Here is an 18,169-nt window from a genome sequence, read left to right as displayed (position 1 = left end):
AACTGCTCAGCATGTGCCGTTGAGGGAACAGTCAGCCATTTTATACTACATTGCACACAATTCACCGAACAACGAAGGGATTTCCGCACAAGACTAGAAGGCCTGTCTCTTCCTTGGGATCTTACCACGGCTCTTGGTGGTGGGGACATCCCAGCGAGAAACCGCACTACTGTCATTCGACATCTTGGTCGTTACTTGCTGAATTGCAATATGGTGGCCAGGTTGTGAATGTTCATTTGAAACCAATTTTACTCTTCTTTCAACAATGTACTGCCACATTGCTCTGGTGAAACATGTGGAAGTGATGCATTCAAATGCAAAGAGGCAAGAATAGAAAATAAGTCGGAAGTGAAGTGACTCAAATCAAAATTCAATTGGTGCTCAGGCTGGGAGGTGTGTTTTCTACATACCCGAAGCCTAATAATTCAATTAAAAAAAACACTGCCCTGGATGTAATGGACTATCATGACTCCTGCCCTCCGGAACGTAGCCTTCAACACTTCTGGAAAATCATATAGGCAGCCGAAAGCCACCAGACAGAACGAATCAATTGAATTAGACCAATCAGCCCTCAGGAGGAACAGCCGGCGATCGAATGGCCTAGCATCGTCCGCCGCACCACGAAAAAATTCTACACCACTCGGACGTAGCGCTGTTGCCGGGAGGCTTTTGTGGCTTGTGTAGCACAGCCTATCTGTGCTTATTTATCCTTGTTATTTGCCTCCGGCCTTGCTTTTACCTCACCTCAATGTCTTTGTCCTCTTCTGTTTCAGTCTCTGTTACAGATATTCATTAACTATAAGCTGAGCCCAATGAATGATACTCAGCTGTGTAACAGAGCGGTCTGACAGTCCTGATCACTCGTGCTTAGCCATGCTGGTTAGTGAATGTTCACCCTTGTATATATATATATGTTTTGTCTGCATTTTAATTAACTTGTGTTTCTGTAAATAAGGCATTGGTTCTTGATTTATTATGATTCTTTGATTTATTATATTCAATACTGCATTTCCTCATGATTCCTATTTTAAACAAATAGTCAACTATACTTAATAGTCTGTCATTGCATTCTCAACCGTGTTCACCTTGCAAACCCTTTTGGTTCTTTGGTTTTACTTAACTTGTTTTGATCGCATTTATTTATGACTATATCCCTTGCTTGCTTTGTTGACGTTAACTGATAAGTCCCTTGCCTTCACTTTACCCTGCAGTGCTTGATTACTAATTAATCATTTCAATCACAGCTTCTTAAATTATGCATCCTTTGCTATTTTATTAATTTCATTTATTTTTTACAGCTGGCACGGTAATGTCAAGTCCACATTAACCCGGCCTGTGCTCTTTCCTTTATTAGTGATTTTTGGATTTTATTTTTGCCTACCTCAAATCTTAATTTGTTCATTTGATATTGTTCCTAATAAAATGTAAAACCTTGAAGCTTTCAAACCTTAAATTTAGACAAGAATTAGCGCTTCCACAAATACTTATTCATTCTCGTTGTCGTGGCCCTTTCTGTTCTGAGGGGATAAATTGCAACTCGCGGTGTGCTGAGACTCACACGATAACAGCGCGCAGGAGCCTTGCAGCGAATGTGATATCCGACACCAAGCCGTCCGTATCTAGTCAGTGCGTCGAACCAGCCCTCAGTTGAACGCCCGCGGGTCGAACGCTCCAGCCAAGTGCTAACCCAACCTAACCTAACCTAACCTGACTCAGCCAGTCGCACGGCTCTTTCGACCAACGGCCAGGTGGTGCACGGCAGGTTTTATGCAAGGCCGGAGGTGGGCAAAGCCAAGTGGTCGCAGGCTGTTGCGCGCAAGTTGCAATTCGAGCGGTGGCCAGGGTATGAAGTGATGCTTCGACGCAATGTTCAGTGGTGGACGGCCATTCGACCCTAGGCTATTCGACCTTGTGTCTGGGGGGTGTGGAGCTCAGAATATTCAAAGCAGAATGATGTCAATGATCGGTTACGAGTAGCAGATTCCATTCACGGCTGATTGGTGGATGTCTGGAAAGATCCAAGGCGTTCGATTCAGGGCTTATTGGTGTACAAAATTTGTGGTGCACGGCTGCGTTCCCGATTAGGACTGCGTGTGTGGTAAAACAGGATCATTTAGTGGTCCCGTCTTACCCCATGTCCGGTCCTTTTTTATCCCATTTTAGAATACATGTCAGGCAGTGATGGTAGCAGGTAGGAATGCCTTGTATGTATAAAAAGTTGCCTATTACTTGAGGTTACCTGCCTACATGAGGCTACATCCGCAAACCTGGCCAAAAAATTTTTTGTCATTAGACAGAGCTTATTTCCCAAACAGGGTTAACTATTTTGCAACCCTGCTTTACCGTTAAGTAGGTTTTCTTTAAAAATTAGCCAGAAATTCATAATTTGCAGAAGAGGGTTGCCACAAACACTGAAATGACAGGCAATGATTGTTCTAACATATTCTTTTGTCAAATTGAATTCAGTGCAATTAGAATGCACACAATGGGCTGGTCCTTTCTTACCCCATGAAGGCTGTGAATTGTGATCCTGTCTTACCCCATTTGACTATATATACATTTAATTTTTAGCTTCTTGGTGTTTCAAAATTTAATGTATTTTAACAGCAGCAGCAGCCAGCAGGTCCTCCAAATTTCCGAAAGTGGCGACTGCCGACTTATTTCTTATGTGGCCAGTGGCATTAATGGTAGAATCCCTAATTTCCTTGTGTTAACATTAGTGAACAATGAGATGGTTGAGTTAGCATGAGTCTGAAAAGATGCCTCAACTCTTGAGCACTATGAAAAGGGTTTTATTATAACATAATGCATTATGCAAGAGCAAGATAACATCACATTATAGGGTAAACGCGGTATATTCCGACATCGTGGGTAATTCCGTCACCTCTCTAGTTTTTCCTTTATATTAAGCTTTGTTTATAGTTCCATGCGTTTGTTGATGGTTGAAATGGTGACGTCATACATTCGCACGTCAAACTTCTGCCAAAACACTAGGTCTTGGCCATCTAGCAAGAAAATATTGAGATCTGAAGAGAGACAATGCACGCTACCCAGTGAGATCATCGAAAAATGTGTCAAATTTGACAGTTGACCTTGCTCTACCAAATAGAGAATAACCTTTTGTATAGGAAGAATATTATGGTTTGAGACTTTTAAATACGTCTGTGAATATATTAGGAGTCCTTTAAGTATACTTGTATTCGCTGATTTCAAGTGGTAAATAAATTAATAGATGATTAAGTTGAGAAATGGATTTAGACACATGAAAACTAATTCTGTCACAACTTGAATTGGACAGACACAGATCGTTCTAAGCTGTGTACAAAAATTAAAATTTGCTTAATTAAAAGCTTAATAGTTGTTAATTAAAAGCGTACCATAAAATGGGGTAACTTAGACCAATTTTTTTTTATAAATGATGCCATTTTTTTACTAGCTAAATTAAACTTGAATTGAAACATGCAAAATACAGGTTAACTCTTCTAGTTACATATGCAAATGACAAACTTGAGGAAAGTGTCATAGTTTGCAAATGGGGGGTGCCGCCCCATAATGAGGGAAATGTGACTACCTAATGGCAGCCCTGATGGGGCAATATTGACTGGCTTGGAAATTAAGTTAAAATTACCATATATAAAACTCTGTAGTGTCTGAAACATAAAGAAAAAACATAAATAGGCTGTCAAACATAAAATATGTTATATATGGTAATTTTATATTAACTTCCAAGCCGGTCTATGTTACCCCGTCAGGGCTGACATTAGGTGGTCTAAGTTACCCCATTTGGGGGCGGCGCCCCCCATTTGCAAACTATGACACTTTCCTAAAATTTGTCATTTGCATATGTAAGTAGAAGAGTTCTACTACAATGCATCAAAACCTGGAGTTATTTAACCAAAAAATAAAAGAATTGGAGGGGGTACTCTGACAGGCTTTAAATAATAGCTTTTTTCGTGGGTCACGTTTTCAATTTTTAAACCTATTAGATATGCAAACTTTTCAAATCTTTCTATTGTGTTATGTAGCCTCAGTATTAGGCCTTTAATGCCCATTGACAAAATTTTTCTATGTCAAATAGTTTTTGAGTTGTGGGGGTTTTTGTTAAAAAAATGAAAAGTGGTCTAAGTTACCCCATTTTACGGTAATTAAGTAGTGTTCAATATTCATTAGTGTTCTAATTCAAAGCCATGTTGTATTCCAATACAGCTCACACAGCAAACGGAATTCGAACACGTGGATGACAGCATTACGTATTAGTAGAATTTGAAGCGCGGACAGAATACGCCTCACCACGTGCCGAATATAGCCACACACAGTGACGGAATATAGGGATTTGGTAGGTTTGCATTCTAAAGGCTTTTAAATTTTTCATTTCTCGATGCGTCCTTAATGTGACGGAATATACAGCGTTTACCCTAACAGACTAACATAATGCAAAACTTTATACAGAATAATTTGACAAAACATTTAAGAAAACCCATTATACCTAAAGCTAATACATTATGATTATACCTAATATAATGCAAAACATTGGAATATAATATAACAGAACACAACACATTACACATCACATTATTATACATCATAATGTAACACAACAAATTACAAAACCTAACATTACATAATGCTTTGTAAAATAATATAATGCAGCACAATGAGCACATTATAATGCAACCAACACAATACATTTTAAAAGAACATAACAGATAACACAACAGTATGGGTAGGGTAAACGCGGTATATTCCGACACTTTGAGGACGTAGCAAAACATGAATGGCTATAAAAAAATCACCGTACACACAACTTGAGTTCACTACGCGCCAGCAACAAGTAACAATGAAACATCACAAAATGTTGCCATATTTATTTAAAAGCCTTTAGAAATCAAACCTACCAAATCCATATACCGTATTCCGACACAGTGCGACACTGTGTGTAACTAAATTTGGCATTTTGAGACTAATTCTGGCCGCGCTTCAAACTCTACTAATCATAATTCCGACACTCTTGTGTTCAAATTCCAATCGCTGTGTGAGCTGTATTGGAATACGACACAGCCTGGAATTAGAGCAGTAAGAACACTATTGAATATTGAACACCACTTATTTAGGGTTTTAATTAAGAGCTATTAAGCTATTAATTTAGAAAATTTTAATTTTTGCACACAGCTTGGAACGAGCTGTGTGTCTAATTCCAAGCTGTCTTGGTATTAGTTTTTATGTGTCTATAACCGTCTCTTAACTTAATCATCTTTTAATTTATTTATGACTTGAAATCAGCAAATACAAGTATGCTTAAAGGATTCATAATATATTCACAGACTTATTTAAAAGTCTCAAACCATAATATTCTTTCTACACAAACAGTTTATCACTATTTGGTAGAGCAAGGTCAACTATCAACTTTGACACATTTTTCAATGTCCTCGCTGGGTGACGCACACTGTCTTGTCTCTCTTTGGATCTCAATATTTTCCTGCCAGCGCCAGACGGCCCAGACCTAGTGTTTTGGCAATAGTATGGTGCGCAAGAGTATGACGTCACTATTTCAACCAACAACGAATGCGTGGAAGTGTGGAACTAAGAAAAAGCTTGATATAAAGGAAAAAAGTTGAGAAGTGTCGAAATTACCCACAATGTCGGAATATGCCGCATTTACCCTACAATGTACATTATAACACAACACATTATGTTGTGTTATAATGTGTTGTGTTATGTAATGTTGGTTGTGGTAATAAAATGTGTTATGTTGGTTGTGGCAGGTCTGTCTGGTAAGGTGGAAGTTCCTTAAAAAATTGAACTTTTATAGTATCAATAATTTAGAAGTCTAAAAGTTAACTACAAATTTCAATGTGCTACAGGCTACAGCCATTACTTCAAAGTTATGAGAAAAAAAAACTGGAAATGGTTTTTTTAGAGGCTTGCACTATAGATCAACCCCTGAATTAAATCCTTTTTTGTTGATGGTAGAGACTTAAGAGTTAATATTCTACTAATGTAAGTGATCATGAAATATCTTCTAATCTAATCTTTGATATTTCAGATTCACTCAAGGTTTCTTAAATTTGCACTAGGCACTTGTGTTGTTATTCATATTAGACTTCACAACAAATGTATTTATACTCTAACATTTTATATAGATTTATTTTAATTATTTGAATTATAAGAGCAAAGTGTTATTATAAAATTATTATTGACTTCAAAAATTGAAGTTCCAAATTTTCAAGAGCCATCAGCCTCCAACAGCTGATCAGTTCACTCATCATGAAGTGGATGAACAGTTGCTTCAAGCTTGTATTTTTGTTGTGTTTTTGTGGTGAGTGTTGCTTGTAAATTTTATTCAATCTTTTAGAATGTATTTATAATAATTTGTGAAACTATTTGGAAAAAGCTCCTGTTATGATTTCTGATGAATAATATTTTGCAGAAATGTTTTGAAATCATGTAATTCTCAGGAAACTACCCAATCTCCAGCAATTAAGTGCACTCTGGTTAGAGCCCTGGCCCCTAAGCAAGTGTATTGCAATCATTTTTTTGGGACTGAACAATATGATGAGAATTCTTTTAAATATTATTCTTAGATATGGTAGATTTATCTTAATGAATTTAGTTTATTAAATTGAGATATTTCCCTACATACATACTTCTAAAAAATTCATGGCCTTAGATATAAATTTGAATGTATGTGCAACAAAAACTAATTATATAGCTTTCATGAAATTGTGTTTTTAACTATATTCTTAAATTCCATAATGTCACTAGGTCCTTAGGGGCATCTGCCAAGTATTATGGTAAACACATTTTCCCAATTTTAATCATGATGCTCCTTCATGAGTTATGGAATATAAAGTTAATGCTCTCTGTTCCTGCTATTGTGAGGAGCATTTCTGAGACAGCTTTATCACAGGTGTGTGCCATGTGCTGTGTGCTGGCACGAGGGTTGTAGAGCTCAGCGATAGGTTCCTTGAGCTCAGAGGTGACTCCACATGGCTCATAATGGTGAGTTTATTTATGAAAATTTAAACTTTGATTTTCTGTAAATTGAGGTTGAATAAAGGATTTATGGGAGTGATACTTTTTAGAAGACATATTTTCTGCAATATTTTTCCTTCCATAGTCATTCTGGACTATATCTCATTGAAGTTTGTGAAGTTATTAATCAAGGATTGTTATGGAAAAATAATTTTTGAATTTTTATCTATCACAGCAATACATGTAGCTTAAATTGATATTACTTTGAGTTAAAATGAAATTTAGTGCAAGTGTCAATGATTTTTTTATGCATTACAGTTCTATGCTCCCTGGTGTGGACACTGCCGCAAGCTGGAGCCTACATGGGGACACATTGCCCAGGCACTCTATGGCACTCAGATCCGTGTTGGGCGTGTTGACGCCACACGCTTTACAGCCTTTGCTGCCGAGTTTGAAGTGCGTGGCTTCCCCACTATCATCTTGTGAGTTATTTATTCCTTGCATGTATATAAGTAACTACTGCAATTACTGGAATATTTACCTTTTTATGGCGACAAATTTTGATTTCTAATCTCTCTAAAACATAGCATACATTTTGTGACGTGTATATTTATATTTAATATGGTTTTCAAAGAAAATATCAGCATTGAGATTGTGAGCATTTGCTCCACAAGTTGAAAATTTTTGTGTAATTATGCTCTTTATGTAATACCGGTACTTGAAATTTTTCCCATAACATTCATAGAAGGTTATTCATAGCATGAATTACTATTGTTATGCTTATGATTTGCAATGCAGTTTGCGGGGCAGCGAGCGTGCAGTGTACCAGGGTGACCGCACCACAGCTGACATCGTGGGGTTTGCACGCCGAATGTTGGGTCCACCGCTACCACACGTCACTGAGCTGCCTAACCTGCCCTTCATGCCCACCGCCACCACGGGCCGGGAGAAGGAGGAGGGAGGCATATTTGTTTATGCTGGCCCCAAGGATGGCGAGCTTTGGGTCTGTTCTTACTTAATGTTTTTCTCTTCACATTCTAATCTTTCTTGATGTTTTTCTCTTCACATTCTAATCGTATTTGATAATTTTCTGTTCACATTCTTCAGTGCCGGTCTTTTTGCATGGTCCTATGTTGCATTTATTTGTGCCTGACATTTTGCATCTTCTCTACTTTGGTCTCAACAAAAGCCATCTTTATATCAAATATCAGGTCATGTTGGGTGATATCTAATTTCAAATCGTCTGCATTTATGAGAGATTTTTTAAATAGCCTGAGTATATAATTATTTTTGTATGTGTTAAACAAGATAACATCTGAGTGATTTTTTTTTCTGTTGGTTCATAAACAAAAATCATGCGTGTTGAGCAAATGATGAATTTGCAAAGTATTTACTGGTTGTCTAGAGAAGAAACACTAAAATTCCAATGATTCTGTGCAGTCAGTGTATTCTTGGCTAGCAGACGAACACCGCTACTACCACTACTTCTACACCATGGACGAGGAGCATCTTGATAAGGTCAGACTCTCATCAACAGCTTTGTGAAATATGCATCCTTATCTTTCTATCCTCTTCAATTTTATTGGTCAGTCATGCATTGGCTATTCAATGGCTTGTACACACATCGATGCATTTGATCATTCAATCAATGTATTTGCCCTTACTGTGTTATCTAGAAAATTGAAACAATGTGAAGTATATTTTATACCTATAATTTTAATCTGGTAGGAGTTCTGAATCTACTAACTACACGATTTATTTCCATTACTTCAAAACTGAATTCTCAACTATATACATCATATTTGAAGGGTATTAGAATCATACTCGATAAAAATTGGTCATAATCCTATTCATGGAAGATTACAAGTTATTTTTATTATCTTGTTGTTGTTTTAATATTTCTGACTTGTGGGACAATGTTGCTCTTGCTGTCTTGAAAATGCAAACAAGTGAGGGTGCAAGGGAACACACGGCTCAGAAATTCAAGTATTATTAAATGAAAGATTCGAGCTTGAGGCCGGGTAGCCTCGTGTGCAACGTCCCGAGAGCGTCGGGATAGCTGGAGTTCTGCTGCTGCACCTCACGCGGTTAACGAGAAATGAACGTCTGCAACGTACGTTTCACGAGTGGCAGAAACGTATGTTAAGTGATCACAATGTTTAGGTGTCTACGTATTAAACTGGAAGTAAACGGCCGACCGTCATGACACTCATCTCAGTGCACTGCTAGCCACCTCTACTTCAGAGGCTTCTATAAAGCTCCGACGACGATGTCGCACCAGGCGACATATCCGACGGGCTGCATGTCGCCCGGTGCCTACTACTCCACTGAGTGCATCATGTTGACGTGGCCGGCCGAAGAAAAGCTAGCTGCTCTCGGTCATCTTGCGGTCCAAAATTGGCAATACGGAAGCATCCATACACGAAGAGATGGAAGGCAGAGAGATGGTTTTCATCCGGTGGTGGCCATTGCTGAAATGGCGTTTGAATGGCTGCCAGCGCTGAAAATCTTGAGGCGCGGGTTAATATCTATATGGTGAAATTTGGCGGGTGCAGTTAAACACGTCAAAAGAGATCATGCCATCGGAAAGGAATTTTTTATTAAGAGATAGGAAAGCATTGTGATCACTTAAGGCTCAGCTCTAAAATGAATTAACGACTTAGGTTTTCAACATTCTGTGTGCAGCTAGTTGGGCGCCCACTGACCTACCCTGCAGTCGTGGTGCACAAGGACGGCTCGAACAGCCTCTACCCAGGTGCCCTGCAAGATAATATTGAACTGACCTAGTTATAAGGCAAAAAAAGCTTGCATAGTTATTTTAAGAAATTTTCCATCATAGTGCAAAGGAAAAAACTGCTAAATTATATTCCAGAACTATTTTTTACTTTTCCAGATGCATAGTTATTGATTGTAATGTAATTTTAGTTGATTCATTGAAGTCTAGATTTCTTGACTTAGCTCCATTACTGAACTTAACGAAAGAAGAATTGGGATGATGAACAGATTGCCTACAGATGAGATGAACTACATTGCCTGATTGTGTTGTTGGGTGCCAGGTCCTGAAGGCGAGGGCGTGAACGCGTCGCTGAGTCGCTGGGTGCTCCACGAACGCTTCCCTCACTTCATGAGGTTCACAGGCTCCAGCCTCGCGCAGGTCTTCAAGGTGCGGCCATGGACAATGTCTTGTCTTGTAAAGTTCCGTAATCTTTAGCCCAGTCCAGGCATTTGACCAGGAATAGTTTTTGATCGTTTGATCATTGTGACGAACTAATCTTGAATGATAGCTAATTAATCGCGCCACTCAAATTCCGGATGGTCTAATTGTCACGTCCACCAATGACCGGAAATTGAATGCAACTTCCCTATTGGCCTAATCAGCAAAAAGCTTGGACCGAGCGGATATTTANGCTCACCAACAACTTCCTCGGTTGTAGCCCTCAACGTCGTCTTAGCTCCACAAGCACAGGTGGCACCTGGTATGTTGCCCAGCAATACGTCAAACGGTAGATCAGGTAGACGAAGAGCCTCCACTCTACCGGTGAAATGTGGACAACGAAGATCCACCATCGTCTTTGGTGCATTGACTGAATGATCATCAGCAAAGGTAAGCTTCACAGTCTTGCTTGAAATGCTGCCTTCGGGAACAAGAGAACGCTTGACGGCAACAGCAGTAGCTCCTGTGTCGCGCAGAACCTTGACGCTCTTGCCATTACAAGTTCCATTAGAAGTAGGGAGGTAACTATTATAGTCAGGATTGGACAAAGATGCATTCACATTAAAAGTATCATCCTTCCTGCTTAGTTTCACGTCTCCGGATTTCTCATCAGGTTTAGACTTGCGTTTCTCTGGGCAAAATCTAGAAAAATGACCGATTGACCCACAATTAAAGCACTTCTTTTCATTAGTGTCATTTGACGGCGCACCATGCGTCGCACTCTGAATCGAAGGCACGTCATCCGGCGATCCACCTGATTTAGATCTACAAAATTTAGCGATATGTCCTGGCTTATTGCATCGCAAACACACAGATGACATTCTCGCATTAACATCAGAACTGGCAGGTTTAGGTGGACGATGAATAGCTTGGAAGTTGTCTGCCATCTCTATAACTGAATCCAAATCACGTCTGAAGATATCAGATATCAATTGAGACATCTTCTCCATCCTTGTAGCCGGCCAACTTTATAACAGATCGGCTTCCAGAAGAATTAGTTGGATTGGAGTTAGCTTGTAATCGCGCAAGTTCAAGCTGAGCTTCACGTGCCTGCCGCTCGTCCTGCAGTTTGAGCTTCTCCAGCTCGAGCGCTCGTAGTTCACGTTCGTGAGCTCGCTTCTCTCTCTCAATCTCCTGCTCAGCTCTCTCTCTCGCTCCTTCCCGCGTTAGTTCTAATTTACGCAACTCTCGCTCTTCCTCTTCGGATCCACGATATTCTACTTTACGTTCTTTAACATAATCGCGCAATTCTTGCCCCTCAAATCCTAAGTTTTTCCCGTCCGTGATGAAAGTTGAGTCTAGTGACATCTTCAAATTTACCGAAATAGATAGCAATCAAAATTGAATAATAAATTGAGAAAATTAACAATTCCGCCCGTGGCAAATTAATTTACAACTGACCATCCCCATACTGGCCACCAAATGTGACGAACTAATCTTGAATGATAGCTAATTAATCGCGCCACTCAAAGTTCGGATGGTCTAATTGTCACGTCCACCAATGACCGGAAATTGAATGCAACTTCCCTATTGGCCTAATCAGCAAAAAGCTTGGACCGAGCGGATATTTACTCAAACAAACTTTCTTAAATTTATTTATTAAAGATTAACGGCAAATCGAAACTAAACAAATCAAACAGGTGCGGCATATGAGTTAAACATTGAGATCTGAGAGCATTGAGATCTGAGAAAACGCACGATCCTACAACAGAAAACAAAAAGTAAATATCTACGCAAGACAAGTCGTATATACACAAAAATCACGATATTCCATCAAGTATTCCAAGCTAGATTTTACCACCATAGCACGCAACTCACCCTGGCGTCTGAGTCAAGATCCTATAAGAGAGGAGGAACCAGGACGCAAGTCGGGATCGGCATAGTATCTGACGGCTATACTGAACCTAACACCGACGTCAGAGTCGGTCCTACTTAATTAAACTTCGTAGTCTGACATAAAGTAGTGGGAAATTTGCAGCAACACTTCATGCATAGCTTTCTGTTTACAGATGACATTCCAAATCATTGATCCATTATTCCATCATTTCAGACGGTAAGATATTAAGCCATTATGTTGGATTATTTCTTATATATCTTTGTCTTAATTTTTAACTTCAAGTGATAAACCTAGATCATTAAATTCTCAAACAAGATTTTAGATAAGTTAATCCTAAACCATATTTTCCATTCTTGTATTTTTAGTCACGAGTTCAATTCATTGAATTTTCTAATTTAATTTCAAATAGTTAAATTAAAGATTCTAATTTGTTTTACTCATAATTTGGCCTATTTCATTAAACGGAAGGTATTACTATAAATCATTCAAATTTTGAGTCTGAATTTCATGCCGTGAGTTTGCATAAAATATTCATAATATTTTTTTCCCTTATTTTGGGATTCATTTGTTGTAATTTTTTCTGTTGACTAGTATTTTTTACTAATAAGTATTCTTTTGCATCTGTGAAATTCGTAACTTTCTGTAACCTGTATCGAATAGATCTGAAACTGATATCAAAACTGACTTACAGACTCTTTCTGGAGTGCATTCCTACATTTACAACCTTTTATAATTCACTCAATCGAATGCATAGTTTTCAAGGGTTTTAAACTCGTATATGTTTCATGGCTGCAAAGTTGTATATGTTGCTATTATCACTATAATGTGTTGCTATTATCACTATAATGTGTTGCTATTATCACTATAATGTGTTGCTATTATCACTATAATGTGTTGCTATTATCACTAAGATCAACTGATGATAATGTACCTGTTGAGTCTATTAAACTGATGCTTCGTTCAGGGCAGCAAGAACATCGCTATGGTGGTGGTGGGGGAGAGCAAGACTGGACTTCTCACCACGGATGAGACAGCGTGAGACATTAAATAATCTGATAAAATTACTGTATACATTTAATATCGCATAATTACTGAGTATAATGTAATTTTAGTTGATTAAAAGAAGTCTAGAATTAGTCATTTATATTCTGTAGAAGAATATTTTAAGAAATATTTTGCGGAATCCAGACTTTCATGGGCTACATTCCAGTTTCTATTTTGAACAAGTGAAAGATAATATTAAATGTATTGACGAGAAAATATAAGTGTATTGATTATCGGAAGATACAAATAAATTTTGACGGTCAGGCTCAGTAAATCTAAGTCCAGGTCACAACAAAATTTGAATTTTATCAAAATCTGATTTGAACAGCAATGGGAATAAAATTCTGCTTTAAAGTTCCTAAATAATGCAACAAATCGCGACAAACGTTTCAAATTTAGTTATAAAACCTCTTGTAGGATCGTTGTTTTTTTCCTTATATAAAAAATAGCAGAGGAGTACGATGCTTTTAAAACTATATAGCGTAAATTTAAAATATATTCTTGTTGGAATGAATGGCAGCTTGCCAGCTTTGAGTGAGTGGCTCTAATAATGGACGATTCTTCCTCCCAATGCAGCGAACATTATGTTGATGGCTACAAGTGAGTAGACTTTTGCGCCTGATGATTTCTTTCATTTTTTAATAATCAGGTAATATAGCTTATAGTGAAGTAATTTCAGTAAGATGTTTTCACTAACAGGCAATTCAAATGAACATAGTATATAACCGTTACAGTTTATGTCGAATTGACCGATAATTCAGTCTATAACGTCTAACTCATTGATTGATTGTTTGTTTTTCTTAAATTGTTTCTGTTTCGAGTATCTAAAGTACTATCATGGATGAAGCGTATTCGCAGGAATATTACGACATCTTGTGTCGTACAAAATTATTGAAATGGTACATTTTCAAAATAACAGTAAGAACACATTCTGTCAGTTAGTGGAGTTCTTAAATATTTCAATATTATTTGAAAAATGAAATATAATGGCTGAATTTACGAATTATACCTGCAGCACTCAGGGCTATATGTTCTTCCAGATTAGCCAAAATGATTAACTATTTCTATGATGATAAATTTGTAATCTCTCAATCCAAGTTTCATGAACCACTTCCCCCTCGGCAGGTTTCGTGACATGCTCCAGACAATCGCACGAGAAGACAGGAATAAATACCATCAGTGAGTTCACCTCATAATAACAAGGCCAATTTATGGCATGAATATTTAGGAACGGAGACCAGTAATATTACTAAGGAATTTGAGAGATTGTGATGCTATTTCGCTCTAAATATTAAAAAGTTTCCTAGCAAATTCTCAAAGGATAATTCGATAATTTGAACGATGGCGCACTGAATAAAAATACACGCGTTGATTCCTTATTAATTCTAGAGTTTTTCGTTCACAGACACTTCCAGTTCGGGTGGACGGGCACACCTCACCTCGCCAATAATTTGGTCATGACGCGCCTGCCGCTGCCGTCCCTAGTCGTGATCAACACAACGACGCTCGTGTGCTACGTGCCTCCTGAGCCCTCGCACGACCTCAACCACGACCTCACACGGCTGTTCCTCGACGCCGTTCTTGAGGGCACAGCTGAGGTTTAGCACCTAAAACTTATATCGTTTTCCTCTAATACTGGGAATGTCATATATTGTAGTAATGTTACATATTGAATGTTAAATTGATTGTGTGGTAGGTTCTGTCGTCACACGACTAGTCACGTTGCTTCACCAATACTTTCTTCAGCAGCACTGTCGAGGATTGGCAGATGCTACTAATTTATTCATGTGACTACTTCAACTTCTAGCATTTATCAGTGATGAAATTTTCTGTGTTGACAATTTCTAATTTAATGTTATTGTTGGTTAATTCTGCTATACATTCTTGTTGACTTTGCGTAGGTTTACTTTTTGTAAGTTTTCGCCTCCATAAACTGCCTTGCGTAACCTTCGGCTCATAAGCCATTCCCTGCCCTCTCATTGAGCATTGCCAGTCATGTGATATTGTCTATGGCGCTTTTTTGATCCGTTATGTCTGGCATGACCAATCTTCAGTCATAGGTTCTCAGTATTGTTCGGCCGAGACCGCCATGTTAACGCAGGTCTTTATACCACCTACAGAAGTGCAGCCCTTGGGTGCATTTGAGACGGGAACAAACTCCTTAATATATATAAGTAGATGTTTTTGTCTACTTGCAGCGAGGTTGGTGAAAGCAAGTTTGTAAATTAGGTTGCGTTTACTTCAATGAAGCTGAAGCTAAGTACTGAATGGTGTATTTTTGTCCGTGATTTCTGTAGACCTGCACTATTTTTTCTATGCATTTTCTCTTATCTGCGCCTTCAGAATTTAATCAATTTATATAGCGATATTCAGATGGCACGATTGTGGGTGCGAAGATCACCGCAGATTTAGACAAATTTTATTAATCTGAAAGGAAAATGTCCAATCCTCAATTCCGAGACAAAAATAAGTAAAAAAAAGAAATTTTATAAGCAATGTAGAAATGTTATTGGAAAAAATGTTTTTGCACCACGTTGATGAATTGAAGTTGGACTGAAAATTATCATAATTAATCATTTATCTCTATGTTATTCTCTCTGCTCTCATTAACTTGAAAGTAGCCTATCCGTGAACTGGACACGATGTTTGATGTAATGAGTTACATAAAAAAGTCTGTTTTGGTGCTAAACTGGTTATTCAAAAATATTAGCGCTCAACCGAGTTAATGTCTTATGAACGAGGCTCGTCTCATGATCGGTGTACTTGTGATAATTGGACGCTTCCAAGAGCTCCGGAGCACGATTCTAAAACTGGACTCTGTTGTATGGCAGGGCCGAGGTGGCGACTCGTATGCTCATCGAGTGCAGCGAGCAGTGCTGGGGGCTGCATGGAGCCTGCAGGAGATGTGGCAAGGTAACCCGGTGCTGACGACACTTCTCTTCGGCCTCCCTATGGGCTTCCTGTCCCTCATCCTGTACTCGGTGTGCTGTGGAGACATCATGGACGCTCCCATGGATGAGGACGATGAAGGCGAGGGCGTCGAGGAGTACGAGAGAAGGCTTGCTAGAGGTCAGTAAGGATCGGGTATTTATTTCTGATGCAACTTGTTAGTTATGAGATGAATTCAACAGATGAAATTTAATACCTACTTTGGATAGCCTTGACTCTACTTGTCTAATTTAAGGGTGTTTAATTTTAATTTAATTCATGCGTTGTAAATTATATTTACTTCTCAGTTTTCACTACTACTTTTTTCACTACATGCTACTTAGACACAGATGAAACTGTTGAAGATGGAATTTGATTACGATGCCCGTTCGATATTTATTCATCCAGATCTTTAACTTCGAATTTTATCATCCAGATTTTTACTAATTTTTTGACACAACATTTTTTAAGGCTCATGCGCTATCGAGCCTCACCAAATAGGTCCAGGATGTACAGTTTCGTTGACAAAAACTTTTCATTGAACCCCGGCTTCCTTGCTTCTACAATTGCGTTCCGGAAAGCATTTTTTTATTGGAATTATTTGTGCAAATGTTGTCCACTACATTTATTCTTGTCTATGGAATTTAACCTAATTCATTCCTCATTACTTAAAATTTTCTTAGCATTCATTTCCCTAAGTATTTAATACCTGTAACTGCTTGTTTTCAGACATGGATCATGAGAAGAAGGACTGAAGAGAGTGAGTGCTTGGATGACATTGTCAGTTCCCTCCGGCCATCACTTCCTGTGTTACGCTTCTTTCTATTGGCCAATTTCTCGGAACCAAAAGAGGTTGTTGATAAATTTCAATCTGCTACGGGCTGAACTGAAATTTGATCTTCTTGAAATCGTACAGCTGCGTAGATATATTTACTGATCTCTCCTGGTCTCGATGGTTATTAGCGTTTAGCAAGAATTAGTTCATCAATGGAAATATATTCTGGATAATATGATATGTCAAGCTTTGTGCAGTGAAGGCTGAGTATTTTCAGACATGACGGTCATGCGCATGTTGGAAGCATTATTATTATTTTACGACGTAATTCCTTTGGGCTTGGTGGAAAAGCGTTCCGGCTTATAGACTGTAATTTATGCTTAGCTTCATTACATATGCTAGTCAGATTTGAAAGTGTTACTTTTACTACACTGCTGTTAAGATTAGGAGATATAATTTTATATTAGTTAATTTAGGCCTAAACTTCTTATTTTACTTAACAAAAGAGTTCATTTGTATGTCCATCAATGCTATGTTTGCAATTTTTTTCTTGATTCACTTTGCGGCTACAGGCTTTTACTGTTAAATGTGGACAGAATCAAATAGAAAGTTTATACTTTCTGCTAGAGTTCGTACATTTGCATAAATTAACTGATAGCACGACACAAAAAAATTCTTCTTTACATTTGAATGTTGAGGAAATGAGCTTATTTGTATAATAGGTAGTTTTTTTTGCATTCCGTGGCGCGATGCGGCCTGTTAATTATTCATAGAATTTGTCATTTAGTCTGCGTAGCTGAGGCTATACCACGTAGATTTGCTACAACATTGAATACAAGATTAATTTATATTTTCTTACTTTATTTTATTTATAGTTGATGTAGTTTGTATATCAAGGTACTGCTGTCTAAAGAGCGAAACTCTTCACGCGTTTTTAAATAGTGTAAAAATTTTCGGTAGTACAGAAATGTAATATCCTAGGAAATTTAGTATTAACGCCTGTGAGTGTTTGTGTTACCTGTAATAATTTTTTGACATAATTTTTTGCAGCTGCAAGCGATGTAGTGGGGGTTGCATAGTATTGGTATTCACATGACCGCAGACATTATTTAACGGTCGTCTTGGAATGGCTAAGAATTTTCTAGGCCTATTGAGGCTTTTCTGTAGCAATTGTGTAACATCGTCCCGAGGAGCGTGGTGGATTGAAGCTGCAAAAAATTATTTATGGCTTTGACGCAACTTAAGAAGTAGCTACCGGGTTTTCCGTTATTGTTTTGCGTCAGTTATACTCTGATTGTTTCCAAGTATAATGCATTGCCAGAACTCATGATCTCAATAAAGTTGTGAACATTTGTTTGACGCTTATTTCATTACGTCATTTCACCTCGCCGAAGTGTAT

At 38.1% G+C, this 18,169-nt stretch overlaps 1 protein-coding gene across 2 annotated transcripts; it reads left to right on the top strand.

The window, feature by feature from the left end:
- Window positions 1–6,043: 6,043 nt before the first annotated feature.
- LOC108680979 (protein disulfide-isomerase TMX3) lies at window positions 6,044–18,127 on the top strand. 2 transcript variants are annotated; one of them, XM_018169912.1, is made up of 13 exons: window positions 6,044–6,316; window positions 6,908–6,999; window positions 7,291–7,454; window positions 7,771–7,975; window positions 8,413–8,490; window positions 9,658–9,727; window positions 10,029–10,135; window positions 12,988–13,058; window positions 13,644–13,667; window positions 14,193–14,246; window positions 14,473–14,665; window positions 15,899–16,136; window positions 16,725–18,127. In XM_018169912.1, the coding sequence occupies exons 1-13, from the start codon at window positions 6,265–6,267 to the stop codon at window positions 16,748–16,750; spliced, it is 1,374 nt and encodes a 457-aa protein (XP_018025401.1). In that variant the 5' UTR covers window positions 6,044–6,264; the 3' UTR covers window positions 16,751–18,127. The 2 variants fall into 2 exon arrangements, with proteins under 2 accessions (XP_018025401.1, XP_018025402.1); XM_018169913.1 differs by lacking the exon at window positions 13,644–13,667.
- The last annotated feature ends 42 nt before the right edge of the window (window positions 18,128–18,169 follow it).

The sequence above is a fragment of the Hyalella azteca genome, unplaced genomic scaffold (assembly GCF_000764305.2).
Source record: "Hyalella azteca isolate HAZT.00-mixed unplaced genomic scaffold, Hazt_2.0.2 contig13779, whole genome shotgun sequence".
Classification (NCBI taxonomy): Eukaryota; Metazoa; Arthropoda; class Malacostraca; order Amphipoda; family Hyalellidae; genus Hyalella; species Hyalella azteca.
The sequence above is the reverse complement of the archived record's forward strand: the minus strand, read 5'-3'. Positions and strand labels throughout refer to the sequence as shown.

Coding starts and splice junctions, on each gene's coding strand:
- LOC108680979 (XM_018169912.1), top strand. CDS start 6,265: ATGAAGTGGATGAACAGTTGCTTCAAGCTTGTATTTTTGTTGTGTTTT. Junction 10,136..12,987: donor GCCTCGCGCAGGTCTTCAAG/GTGCGGCCATGG, acceptor TGCTTCGTTCAG/GGCAGCAAGAACATCGCTAT. Junction 16,137..16,724: donor CGAGAGAAGGCTTGCTAGAG/GTCAGTAAGGAT, acceptor GCTTGTTTTCAG/ACATGGATCATGAGAAGAAG.